General features: G+C 39.3%; 1 protein-coding gene across 1 annotated transcript in view; it reads right to left on the bottom strand.

Moving 5' to 3' along the window:
* Window positions 1-563: 563 nt before the first annotated feature.
* Window positions 564-14,012, bottom strand: part of LOC107082772 (talin-2-like) — a 97,222-nt gene continuing 83,773 nt past the window's right edge. The window contains exons 46-59 of the mRNA XM_015371609.1: window positions 12,313-12,459; window positions 11,888-12,054; window positions 10,976-11,159; window positions 10,761-10,886; window positions 7,221-7,337; window positions 6,841-7,026; window positions 6,657-6,764; window positions 6,445-6,550; window positions 5,686-5,691; window positions 5,209-5,333; window positions 3,940-4,128; window positions 3,655-3,837; window positions 3,089-3,214; window positions 564-2,776 (exon numbers count right to left, since the gene is read on the bottom strand). Coding sequence (XP_015227095.1) covers window positions 2,648-2,776; window positions 3,089-3,214; window positions 3,655-3,837; window positions 3,940-4,128; window positions 5,209-5,333; window positions 5,686-5,691; window positions 6,445-6,550; window positions 6,657-6,764; window positions 6,841-7,026; window positions 7,221-7,337; window positions 10,761-10,886; window positions 10,976-11,159; window positions 11,888-12,054; window positions 12,313-12,459 — 1,899 coding nt within the window. The 3' untranslated portion in view covers window positions 564-2,647. The remainder of the gene's footprint in view (window positions 2,777-3,088; window positions 3,215-3,654; window positions 3,838-3,939; window positions 4,129-5,208; window positions 5,334-5,685; window positions 5,692-6,444; window positions 6,551-6,656; window positions 6,765-6,840; window positions 7,027-7,220; window positions 7,338-10,760; window positions 10,887-10,975; window positions 11,160-11,887; window positions 12,055-12,312; window positions 12,460-14,012) is intronic.

The following is a 14,012-nucleotide window of genomic DNA, read 5'->3' as shown; positions in this document are numbered from 1 at the left end:
AAAATGGCTGTTTTTTCTTTTTAGTGACTCTCTTGGTCTTCCATAGTGATAATTGTGTTCATCCTTATGATGAAATAACTGTTTTATTACCTAACCCTGCTTTAAACACAATCTTGTCCCAGGGCCGTCTGCTGGTCTCAATTCTCTTCATGATGGCATTTAGAAATGTCTTTGCAGAAAGATTTGAGTTCTGCCTTGAATAAATCCTAAAAAATTAGACTTTTGACTAAATGATGTCTGAAGGCAGAATTTTATTACTTTGCATTAAATAAAAGAGTTTACACTTAAGACCCTATTTTGCAAAGTTTTAGTTGTGAAAACTTTTTACACCTTATCTTTCACTTCAAGGTTATGCATCATTGTGGTGGTTTTAAACATGTAATCCAAGCAGAACACTTTGTAGTTTGCAATTAAAGTTCAGTTAATACCTTTCCAATAGGGAAGGTGTGATGAATAGCACTACTACAGTGATATCATGAGGAAAGAGCCGCATGTAAGAGGTAGAATAAAAGTAAATATTTCTGACCTAGCAAAAAAAGCCCACAAAGAAGGAATTACATGGAAATGCTTTATTTTCAGTGAATACAAAAAAATAAGTTTTATAGAGGCCAGATAAATATCTTTAGTATCTTAAGCTATCATTCATCTTAAGTGTAACCACTTTCTAACTTCATTTTTTTGGTTTTGGGGGGGGGGGAAACACTTCTATAACTCCACACGGCATTAAAACAGTGACAGATATAATGAAATATTCCTATCAACAATTATCAATTATCTTTCAAAGGACTGTAAAACCACAAGAAAACCAAATTCATCTGTAAAATGTTGCCAGAGACTTCATTGCACTCTTCAGTCTCTGGTGGCTGTTTTTGTTCAGAAGCACTGTGGTTACATGCCCAAAAAAATTCCATACAAAAATGTGTTCCTATATGTAATATAGTACATTTTCAATTTCAACACATTTTGTTTTTCTGACTTGCAGACGGTTCCTCCTTTACCCTCCTAGGAAAGGCTTCACATGTAGCAGAGAGGGGAGACAAAAGAGGCGCAGTCGTTTCAGCACTTGAAGGAACAGTATGTTAAAATACCACAGACATGAACCTACGTTTCCGAGCAATAACCTGTCTTCTACATGAAGCTGTCACTGCAGCAGCAGACACTGTATGGATAAACAACTAAGGCACTAATAATAATAACACTACAGACTGCACTGATAAGCGTTGGACGCTCCCCGTCTCATTCAAAATGCTCAGAGCGTAATGCCAGAAAAACAAAACCTCAACTTAAAAAAAAAAAAAAAAACATTGTTTATACGCTCTAGGATTCAGTGTTCCTATGTGGAGGCATAGATTTCTCTACACCTTTAGCATAAAGTCTCCCATCCTAAAGGCAGTGGCTAAACTTACAGTGTAGTCGAATTTCAAACTGAAATGCAGCCTCCAGAATAAGCTATTAGATGATGATCACAATCACACGCTGTAAACAAAGCTTTTTCTGCTCGATTAAAGTTGCAGAGGAGAAAAAAAAGACGGATCGACATGATTATCTTTGCACTTGTTTCACTTTATCTTATTGCAAAGTTGTTGTTTTTTTGTTGCTTAATTTGACAAAACTTGTATGAACGCTTAAATTCGAGTCAGTGAGGATATTGCTAATAAATGATTATTAAGTAACAATAGACTTATAAATAGATTTTAGTCTGTACCATCAAATAAGTGTCTATTTTATAACAGATTTCCCTGGATTTGATTTGTGTATGGTGTGAAGGTAACCAATGCTGCCCCCTAAAGCACCTGTGATATTATTGCATTACTTATACCTTGTCTCATTGCCTAAAAGGAGAAGCGGTTGAAAAAACCAAAACAAACATGTTTTATGGTATAACATTCTGCCTGCAAGCCACAAAACTCTGCTGTTGGTAGCAATAATCTGAGATCGCATGTAACCCTGGAAAAAAAACTTCAAAAATTAGCCCACTGTTATAAATAATCTGGTAACATGTTTTCCTGTGTAGAAAAAAACATTCATATGGTAACTTAGAATTACAATGTGTTGCATCTTCATATGTTTGTCCTATAGAGACAAGAATAAGTGAGAAGAACAGAGGAAAAAAACACTTAAATGAAACTATCTTCCTTCACATTATGGTTTACAAACCACTGTATCAAAGCAGACTTAGTGGTTCACATGATTCACACAGACATTAAGGTGCAAACTGGAGCATAAAGGCCAACATTCACGCAGCAATGATTAAAAATGTTTTAGGGATGCTTTGTGTTTTTTTTTTTCCTTTCAGATTCATTTTGCATTTATACGGCTAAGCGACAGAAACAGCCGAACAATCGCTTCTTCATTTGAAAGACTTTACAGAGGATCTGCAAACCAAAATAGAAAATAAAACCTTATGGGTTGAACAAGATGTGAGCTGTGCTGTTTGAAAGATGTCACATTCCGGGTTAAGTAGTTATGATTAACATTAAGTTCGTCACAATCTTTATGTTGTTTTGCAGGAAGTAGTCGGCTCCACGCAGTAGGATTTTAAACTCGCTCTTAGTGGAATTTACAATCTTTCATGCAACGAACTTCTCGCTTCGGTCATACAGCGGTCCAGCTTAGCAGAAACCGGTGAAAGCTCACAGGGCAGGCATTAGTTGGAGTCCTCTCGTAGCTCGCTGGGGAGGAACTTGTATTGCTGTTGCCTGATCTGCGCCAGTTTCTTCCTGGCTTCTTCCAGCTCCCTTTCCTTTCGCAGCATCTCTTCCTGAGCTGCAATAATCTGCACAGATGGTACAGACATAGTTTTTATCAAATACACAATTCAGCAGAGGTGGCAGACTCACTTTTACAATTTTTGTTCATGATAAAAGGGTAAACACATACACACCCACGCCTATTTACATAAATGAAAATGTAACATGCAACAATATGCGCTCCAGTTTGCATAATGCAGTAATTATCCTTAGTACTAAGAAAAATCACATTTTCAGTGATAATTATAAATAAACCTTTGTTTATGATCTTACAATTAACACACATCAGAGAATATTAATGTAACATCCCAAAAGACAGGTTATATTCAAAACATTACCTGGGCTATTCCTCCCACAAACTTCGTCTTCACAACCACATTATCTTCATCCGCTTTGTCAAAAGCTGCTTTCTGAGCTGCCCGCACTAAATTGTCTGATGCCTTTTTTACAGCATTCCCAGCAATCTACAAAAAGGGGAAAACAAGTCAAACTAGAAAATTAAAAACCTTTAAAAACATTTCATTATTATTAGAGTAATAGCATTAAAATGTTAATGAGTTCAGAAAATACAATGCAGCATAGCCAAATATGAAGTGATGGAAATATGAAAACACGATGGAACATATACACTTATATTTTTTTTTCTATTAATGAGGAAACAAACAGTGTCTGGACTCTGAAAATCTAATGTAACATGTTGATCAGAATTTGAGATTTTCTCACTTTTCTTTCCTGCTTAAGGTTGATTATTTAAAGGAAATATTGCTAAATGGTATAAATTACAAAAATGAATACATGGGGATATTACAACAGCCACCTTATAACCAATAACATCTTGTAATATTTTCTTTTAAGACCCCAAGATGGATGTTCATCAATAAAGTAAGAAAGAGTAGCTGCATACCTGCAGTCTCCTCATTGCTTCAGAGTCCTGGTCCGCCTTCACCTTACAGGCCACCAGCAGCTGGGCGGTGGACGCCGCCACCTGTTTAGCTGAAGAGATGAGCTTCTCCTCGCTGGCATGGCCTTGCACAGAGGCGTTGGCTGCTTCACAAAGGTTGCTTGTTGCTGCAGCTACCATACGTGCCTGAGAGAAGAATAGAGCATAGAAATGTAAAAAAAAAAAATAAAAAATCATAGCACCGACAGTTACCAGCTAGATGGCGCTTCCCTTCAGCAGCGAACTTACAGCAGAGATGAGCCCTTGAGACCATTGTCCATCATCCACGGCATTGGCGGGAATAGAGCCCACTTTTCCCTGGGCCACCAGCTCTCTCTGAGCGGCGGAGGCCGATTTGACCAAAGCGCTGGTGGCTGCAGCGATGGATTTGGCAGCCTCCAGGATCTGCTCCTCGAAGTTCAATGTCTCGTCTGCTTGCTAAAGGTGAAAGGGCAGCCGGTCGGTGAAAAACAACAATTACTTCAACACTAATTCATTACTGACAGAGGAGAAATAAATATTCTATAGTTGAGACATCAAACATTCACAGATAGAAACAAACATTCACACCACAAGTCTGAAGACAGAGCGGGACACTGTAGGAATATGTTTGATATATAGTTGGGACTGAATAACAACCTAATATATCAAACATATCAGACAGAGCCCTGCAGAGAAGGCCTCCGGTGGTGGGGGAGGAGGGGGTGGGGGGTTTAAATGGCAGCAGACTGACAGACTAGGCTAAAACCAGGACATATGGGTAGATGGGAAATAGATGAAGAAGAAGGAACAGGAGGAAGAGGAGGGTGTAAACGCTGTTGTGTGAGAGGATGGATGTAGACGAAGGCGACGCGTCAGAGGCTGGGTCTGTGTTTTTCACATAAAAATGAGAACGAAAGACTTTAAAGACGAACGTAGACGGTAATCTTCCTCTTTTAGAAAGAAGACCCGAAGAACTGAAATGGTCTGCAGTTTAAATGCAGATCAAACATTTAAATTATAGAACTTATCATGAAAGAAAAAAAAAAAGTGATCTTGCAAATGTGTAACTATGAGATTTTTTATTTTTTTTTAACCAAATACAAAAATAATTGTGAATGCCATTAGCTGGGGCTTCATGAACCTAAACTGTAGGTACAAGTTCGGCTTTCAAATTGGCTAAAATTAAATACAATCTAAATTTTCAAGAGAAATAGCCTTAGTGAGAGAATTTTGTACAATGGCGTAGCAGAGGGAGACCCTCCCTCACCTGTTGCTGAAGTCAGTTGGCTGATAAAAGGCCAGTACACCCTTTCCTTGCACTAAGAAAGCAAACTCTTCTGTTTGGGAAAATGTCAATAATGTGCGGGGGGGATTGGAGGCCTTCACATTATCCTTCTGAAGGTAGAGTTGTTTTAAAACTTTTATTTTTTATTCTTCGTTTTAAAAATCGTTTTCCCCTCATTTTTCCTTCAGTTTAATACATTTTAAAACTAGTTTTCCACCGCTTTTCTCCTTCCGCTCTATAAAATCACTGACCTTTGGCTTTGCTCTGGGTTTCAGCTGCTCCAGCTTTTTTGCTGCTGCCTCAATAGACGCCGCGGCTCCAAGCAGCTCAGTCTCTGCAATCACCGTTGGGTCCTCAGGGTCCACCCACTCTGAACCTGAAGCACGGCATACATACATTTTAAGGTTTCAAACTCAGGCGCAGAATCCAAACAACATTGCCTTAGAAAGCAGTGCAACATCAGAGCATTCCTCAAGATGACAGCAATAGAAAACAACTGAACTGTGAACACAGGAAAAAAAAAATAAAAAATCCTCACATCCCCATGCACAGCGGATGGAGCGAAACAAAGAGGATGAAAATGAAGTGATGTAGTTGAAATGGAAATAAAGAGGGATGAATGGAGCCAATTGTGCTCAAGAAGCCTGGCAGTGGCGGGGCTTTATTAAAAAAAACTCCTGGTAGTGCTGAAGAGACACATCACAGTACAGAAATCAGTGCTAACTTACCTCCATCTGTGGCGAGATAGAAAAGGGACAGGAATATTGTTAAAAGTAATTAAAAATTCTGTTTCATACAGGGCCAAGCAAAAATATTAAAACCCCTGTAGCGTTTTCACATTTTGTCCAATTATAACCACAAACTCCAACAAATATGACCAATATTTCAGGTGACAAGTAAACACAATGATGATTACACTGCACTACACAGCATCCTAACCACGAAACATGGTGGCGGCAGCATAATCCTGTTGTTTTCTTCTAAACAACACTAAAAATACCTCGAGGAGCTAAATCATAGCATATCGATGTGTAGGAAGGACCCAGTTAAAGCCTGGACCGGAACCGTTTCGGAATCTGTGCCAAGAATTGCTTTTCAGAGATATTCTCAATTCAATGCGGCTTAGCTGAGCTGTTTTCCAAAGAAGTACGGACAGCATGTGTCTGTAGCTGAAGGAGTGCGGTTATGGACTCGCATCTAAAGACCAAAACTGTACATTTGTCCATAACCTATTCACACAGTTTGGCTGGCTGCCAACAATACACTAAACCTTTGAGATTTAATCCTTAGAACACATTTACTTAAAACCGTTAATCCTCTTCCTTCAGACTCACATTTATCATCTTTGTTTTTGTCTTTCGCAGACAATTAAGATCAGCTCGGTAAAGTATGTGGTTCTGATGCGACTAAATGTAGAAACGTAGAAAAGGCTCTAACACTTTTGCAAGGCTCTGTATTTGGGTGGGATTCTGGGTGCTACTCGCTACCTTTCATGGCCTCAGCAGTCTGGATGAGCTCTGTCACGGCGCCTGCAACACGTTTGGAGCAAGCGGCCAGGTGCTGCTTCTGCTCTGCTGTGGGCTTCTGCATAACCTAAAACACAGAAGACCAGTTATACACATGTAAAGAGACACTTTATATCACAAATAGGAAAACAAAGCTAGAGTTATTTTTTCCCCACACTCTTTCTATGACCCACCAGCAGCACTTGTTCTAGCAGATCAATGTATCCAGTGGTGCATTCTGCTCCAAACATCAGTGCTCTGTTCTTGACCTCCTCACTGACCTCGGGATGGTATGCCGCTTGCTGAAAAGGCAAAGCAACAATTAACAGCTCAACGTCTTTTGGACAATACAGCTTGCATGCTGAAGCAGGTACGCACCTTGCAGGTCGTTAGCATGTCAGAAATAGCTTTGCGGCTCAAGTTGGCCGTATGGATGATGTCCTCTTGGCGTGCAGAGTTTCCTGCAGCCACAGCTTTGGCTGTAGCTATGGTGATGCCCTTGGTCATGCGTATGAACTCCTCTGGTGTGGTGGTCTTATTTGGAGCATCTCTGGACTGAAACACCTGAGAAGGTGGAGAAAAACAGGTGAAGTGGTGAAGTGAAGTGAAGACAGTTAAGCTTGTTAATAATAAAGCTGGTGAGCTTTTTAATGTATAAAAAGGTTTCCATATATACAAACATATATATATATACTTTTTTTTTTTTTTTATCATAGAACTGGTGGTAATATTTCCTCTGGTGTCTGGCCCCCCCTTACCGTCATTTCCTGTTTAATACACTCGATTGTAGCCTCCAGCGCCCTAGTGCCCCGAGTAGCCTCGTCCTCCACAGCTTTGACAGTCTTCAGCAGTGATGTCACGTTGGTCACCATCACCTGGGCACAGCAAAGGTTTCATGATTAACTGAAGGTATTTTATTCTCTGCATAATGCTGTAGTTTTGTTAGGCTTTTAATTATGCTTTTGAACCTTTGTTTTTTTTTTTTTTCCAGGACAGAGACAGGAAAAAAACTTCGTTTAATGCTACACTCCTGATCCGAATCTTAGGACAACAATTGCGTAAATTAGCATTTTGTGAAATCAGATCTTAAAAAGGTTTAAATTAGAGCTTCAAAATGAAAAGGAAGAAGAAATGAGAACAAGAGAGCAACAAATGTGACAAATGAACTCAAATAGGCGGTTCCTCAGCTGATCAGAAGGTAAAGACCACAGCTAAAAAAAAAAATAATAATAATAATACAAATTAAAAAACCTAAAAGAGAAAATTAAAGTGTGATCCCCTCATATATTCCTTTTGGCATGCTTGATGCAAGTGTTTCCAAAAGTGTGAGTAATGTTATACGTCGGGGTGCCTCTGGGGCCTCGGGTCCCTGGGGCCCATGGCCGGTTCCACTTGCTGGCGGAGCCCGCGGGCTAGTCCCCGCAGCTCCTGGGGGCTTCGGGCATTGCAGCGGCTGGGGGATTTCCTCAGGGCCGTCTCTCCTCTTCCCTTGGTGGGGGGGCAGATTTACTGTGTTGGCCCCTCTTGGGCGCCTTTACTTTGGGGTTCCCTTTGGGCATCTGGGGTTTGGGTCCCCCAGCGCTTGCCTTTGTGCTCTGGGGGGGCGGGTCTTTGGCTCTTCACAACCACTATTGAGCATTATTCTTTTTTTGATAAACTTTATGCACAAGTGAATGCTCACAAACAACTACAGTTGCTCCAGGTACTTAAGAGATTCACTTCCATACAGAAAGCCCAAATTCTTATCTTCTGCTACCACAGTATAGATGTCAGAATAAACAATACTACTTACACTTAAGTGATAGTATAAAGGTGTTAATGTATTGTATTTGATATGCTATATCTGTTAGTTTTGCTGTTCTGAAGGTGGTGAAGCAGATTGAAGATGTTTTATAATCGTCTCCCTTTTATCTCCTCTTTCTTTCACCTTTTCTCATTTTTTCTTGTTTTTCCTTTCCTGTTCTACTTACAGTAGAGCAGGATTATATGGACACAGCAGTGTCCATATAATCTGTAAAACTCCCTGCATGAATTTTAATAAAGCCATTTATATGCGTAAGTCAAGCGAAACACTATGGCGATAGCCGTACTGCTCCACTTGTGAAACTAAAATCTGTTGGAATCTCTTTTTGGCATCATGAAAATAATTCTTATTGCCACATTGCCAGACAGGACACTGTTAAAAAAAAAACCATTTCCTCTTCCACATGCGTATGCTCAGGTCCTCCTCTTACTTCCAATAATGCTGGAAGTCATCAGGAAAGTTTTGTGGTTCTAAAGGAGAAGTGCCTTTGAACCCACTTCTTTTTTGTGTAGCCTTTCTTTCACATATGCCATCTGATGGTCTTTTGGCTGCACTTTGGGACCAGGTTTGTCCTGTGTCTCAAAGGACAGCCATTTGGAACGTCAGTGCCAGTAAGATTTTTGAGGGTCTAAGACTTATTATAATATTTGATGAATATCGCTGAGGATCTTTTAAGAAATGCAACATGAATGTCTTACAGCTCAGCAGCAATGGCACGTTGTTAGAGGCTTTGTTTATGCCGTTCAGCAATCCTCCACATTCAAAGACTGAGCTTTTTCTGTTTCTACCATCAAGACATCTTCACAGTGAAATTACTTCAGAGGAAATGACATGGAATCCAGATTTTTGCACAGATTTTAGCTTTTCAAGGCTGCGGTCTTAAATATTTGATCAGCTGATAAATGGCTTCATTTAGTTTATTTGTTGTCAACAAATTTCCTTCTCACGACTTCTTCGTTTTTTCAGTTTAAAGCTCTTTAGAACATTCTTATAATCCAACTTTGCAAAACGGAATTAATACAATTGTTTTTATCTGATATTAATCTAAATTTGAACAGGAGTGTATTTATGTTTTATTTTCCGCAATTCACAACCTTTTGATATTATCCAAAGGTTACAAACAAACTGAGTGTCCATTATCCGGGACAAAGAAAAAAAAAAGTCTGATGATCCAAACCTTCAACTATGAATAAATTTGCTGCTTTTTGGAGAAAAAAAAAAGTTATGATCAGAGAAGACAGAGTCTAGGTCACTGACCACAGTTACAAGCAATCAGTACAGAGGAGTAAAGTAAAGTTTGCACTTAAAACCTAACAACACTGAACTAAATGTAAAGCATAGCGGTGGTAGCATTATGCTGAGGGTCTGCTCTACTGTCTGTGTCAGCACAACCTTTAAGCTGTTAATTCATATCAAAAAGACAATTGGAGGAAAGGGATTCTTCAGACAGGCCACTAATCCAAAGAGATCAGATTCCGCTTTGAAATGGATGAAATGAGTCAATATTAAGCTTCTGGAATAGCATCACAATTTAAACCGTCTGAAAATGTGTTAACGCCAGCAAAAAGCCAGATCCATGCTGATCCTTCAGCTAACTAAATGACCATACTATACTGTGACTCCAGAGGGCGATGTGGTGTCAACATAACTCTAGTCAAATTTTGTCATATCAGTAAAAGATGTTTGGAATCCCCATCAAAATACTTTTCTGATATACAAAACATTTCCTTTGAAATCCAGTATTGCCACATTTCTGATAAGTTGTCAGAACAGACAATACAATTCAGGTTCTTAGGTCCGTTTCTTCTTCATATCTTTAATTAATAATATTTTAATATATTGCTAAAATTTGGTTTAAACAATATTAATTTGATTGAAGCTTTATTAACCATACATTTTTAGGAACCATTTTCTTATTAATTTCCCGAAACAGAACCCGCCCCACCCAGCTCCCTTTTAACCTAAAGAGCACACTTTAAAAAAAAAAAAAACAAGAATGACATTCATAACTATGGCTATATATACCAAGTCTCACAACATTGACATGATAAGTTTATGAAAAATGTTTTAATTCTAAAACCTTTTAAACCTGCATGAAAAGAGAAACAAATAATGATGTAATTAATTATAATCTATGACACGAGGAAAATGAACCTAAAATAGGCTCAGTTTCCCCACCTGTGGCTCCTGCTGACTGAGAACTGACATCTTCACAGCACAGAGTGATAATGAATCAGCCGCTGCATTAACGCTACATGTATTTCAGAAACTAGGATTTAGAAATATAAGGGTTTCATGAGTGAAGAGGGTTTTTTTATACCGCACTTTTCAAACTCCCTTTTCTATCTCTTTTGATGAGCTGTAGAGAGCTAAGATTATTATTATTTTCTTTGCTGATGACAGAAAACATGAATTTCTGTCATCATGAATTAAGACAATGACCCAACAAACTCCTCTGAACTTCATTGTAGACTTTAAGAAAGATCCCTCCTACCTTGGCGGCGCCCTTCAGCTGGTACATAGACGGATCATCTGCAGTCTTCCCTGCTGCACACTTGGTGGCACTAATGAGCTCAGCTAGTGCCTTGGCCACATCTTTAACTGCGTTTATCAGAACCACCTAAAGGAGGCAGACGGGGACACCGACTTGTTACCATGATGTCTGGGAGTCTAGAGGCTCACATGAAGCAAAGTGAATGGGATGGTAACCTGCGTCTCAGGGTCATCGGAGCCGATGCTGGCTGCTCCCAGTTTGACAACATCAGTGAGCTGGGTGATGGTTTTGGCAGAAGACTGGGCGGCCTGGGCCAGCTTGTCCTGACCCGAAGCGGCTCCAGACACAAGCATCTTGGTGTCCTCTACCAGGGCTTTGGCCGTCTTCAGGATATTTTCCCTGAGAGCAGAAAAGGTCAGAAAAGAAAGAAAATAAGCTGAGTTAGAGGAAAAACAAAGAATATGACAGGCAGGATTCAGGTGAGCTTTAAAAGAATTTGAGCTATGCTAGACAAATGTTGGATATCATTAGAGTAAAGCCTAGCAGAAACAATCATTGCAAATACATGCAGACATCTTGTTTTCAAAGGAGAACTTTTTCCTAAACAGTTGAGGAGGACGACCACAAAGCTGAAGGAAAGGTTACAGTTTTTAGATTGCCTAAAACGGAGGGATCCTGCACTGATGCAGGAAGCACTGACGCATGTGTTTTTCTAATCTTCCATGAGGGACAGCCTCACTAAGAACTGCCTGAAGGGATTTATGTCATAGTGTCATGTAATGTCACGGGTCTCAGCTTGGATCGGCGGATGTGTCTGTCTCTGAACTGTGCTGCATTCAGGGCCCCCTTTGACAGGAGCTAATGTCCTTCTGAAGATAGAAACCCAATAATGCACAAATTAAATCTAAACAAAACAATAAGCAGTAAGAGGGGAATGTTTTCTAAGGTATGACGGCTCCTTTATTATTCAAATCTTCCAGCTAATTTTTCATCTTTAAAATCTGCATTTAGCATTTTTAGAAATCAAATGCAGATTTCTGCTGCATTGACTGTAGAAGCTAAAGCTTTGTTCTGTCTGTTTAAAGTGGGGGAGCCACAACTGCTTTTCAAGTATTTCCCTCTCCAACCTGTGGTCAGCGAAGGACTCATCATTCTCCGCATTGAGGGTGCCGGCAGATGCAAACATGATAGTGGTGTCCAGATCTGCGATTATGCCTGACACGGCGCTGGAGGCTGTGATGCAGGCCTGGGTGCCCTTATTGCCGGCCTGGAGTGCCGATAGCACCAAGGACACCTGGAGATAAAGAGAGGTTAGAAAGATACGCTTTTGCCAAAGAAAAAACAGGTGAGTGGATTTTGTTAGCATATCATGAAAACTAAAAATTTTCTTAATTCAGAAAAAAAAAAACTTGCAGATAAATAAAAAGGCATAAAGGAGGAAATAAAATCTCCATAAATAATAAAACAAAATGTTTTATGAATTTTCTCTCCCTGCTTCATGTAAAAGATTTTTTTTTAGCAATGTTGTGCCGATGTTTTTTTATGCTGATACCTTCTCTGTGACTGCACGGGCGCAGTCAATGAGCTCTCGCTTGGTGTAGCTGTCAGAGGGGCTGATCTGCAAAGCTCCGGCCTTCTGTACCAGGAAAATGCAGCCGTGGCCAAGCTCTTGTACTCTGTTTTTTATCTGGAAACCGATCTGCAAAGAAAAAGAAGCTAATCAGATACCGTAAAACTGACTTTAAAAGGACAAAAAAACCCACAAAGATCTCCTAAACTTCAAGCAGGAAAAGTGTTCAGAGTGATGTATAATGTTAAGCTGTCCTCTCCACTTCTCAGAAAGAGTCAAGGTTATAAACCAGAACTCAGTCATCCACATATTTTAATTTGTCTTCATACAAGCAGCGAGCTAAAAAAAATAATAAAATAAAATAAAAAATGTAACCCATGTTATTTAGACTTAGACTGTCATTTTGCAAACATAGAGTGTAGAAAAAACAAAATTTGGATATGTACAGCTTTTTCAACAGTGAATGAGCAGCTTAGCAGTGAAATGAACATTTCCATTTATAAAGTGCAGCAGTGATCAAATGTAAACAGTGTAGGAGAGACATGGTGCAAAAAGCATTTATATGGAAGGTTCAGAGCAGTGCAGAATGAAAAAAAAAACGAATGAAATAATGAAAACTAGAATTTGTGAAGTGAAATAAAATTAAAAACTGGACCTTGCAAAGAAAAGGAAAAAAAATGAAACTGTCTCAATGACTTTAAAAACCTAATCAAAACTAATTCAATTTGAACTTTAGTTTTTATTTGTGTCTTTATCAGAATTCACCTATATTCGGTCTAGTTTCCAGAGTTGCTGTTATCATTTTTGTTTCTGCTGTGCTGCATTACACCAGCAGATATTGGGTACAGCTGTCAGGTCATCTTTTTTCTATTATGTTATTATGTCGCCCCTTGATATTTCTATTAAGGGGCGACAGTGGCGTCGGATGTAGGAGTTTGCCCTAAAATTGAAGGGTTGTCGGTTCAAGCCTGGCGCCGGCTTTCAGTGTCGTCGTGTCCTTGGGCAAGACACTTCACCTGCATCACCTACTGATGGTGGTCCCGGTGGTGTCAGTGTATGGCAGCCTCGCTTCGGTTCCTGTGAGCCCCAGTGCAGCTGTGGCTACAACATAGCTTGCCACTATCAGTGTGTGAGTGTGTGGATGAATTTAGTCAAGTCTCCTGACTTGAAAAAGTGCTGTATAAGTACAGGCTTTTTATAATTTTTAGTCCTACCCCCAGCTATGTATATCGTATTACATAAAAGACTAAAATTGAAAATGAAGCCAATACACACTAAACTGAAACAAAACATTTTCAAAAAATAAAAAAACTAAGCTACAAACAAATAATGAAACAAATCAAAAGTAAAATAGAATTGAAAAATCAGACATCAACACTAAATAAAAACTACTAAAAATTCCAAAAACATTGAAAACTTGCTTCCAACATTCTGCTTTTTGTTATTCTTAAATAAAAGCCAATTTGTGGAATGCACTACTAATGGTTGTCCTGTTGACGGCACCGTGGAGCCCAACAACTCCTCCAAAGTTTCCCCTGACCTCTTAGCTGCTTCTGTGCATAACCTGGATTTTAATCAGTGGAAACTTCCAGAAATAGTTGCATCACTTTATAGCTCTATGTCTTTGAAAACCATGATTTTCTTTTTGCCTGATGTTGAAGCTTGCTGTTGCAATGCTTGAC

This window comes from Cyprinodon variegatus, unplaced genomic scaffold (assembly GCF_000732505.1).
Source record: "Cyprinodon variegatus isolate N-32 unplaced genomic scaffold, C_variegatus-1.0 Scaffold61, whole genome shotgun sequence".
Taxonomy (NCBI): Eukaryota; Metazoa; Chordata; class Actinopteri; order Cyprinodontiformes; family Cyprinodontidae; genus Cyprinodon; species Cyprinodon variegatus.
Note: the sequence above shows the minus strand (reverse complement) of the source record. Positions and strands in the feature narration are given on the sequence as shown.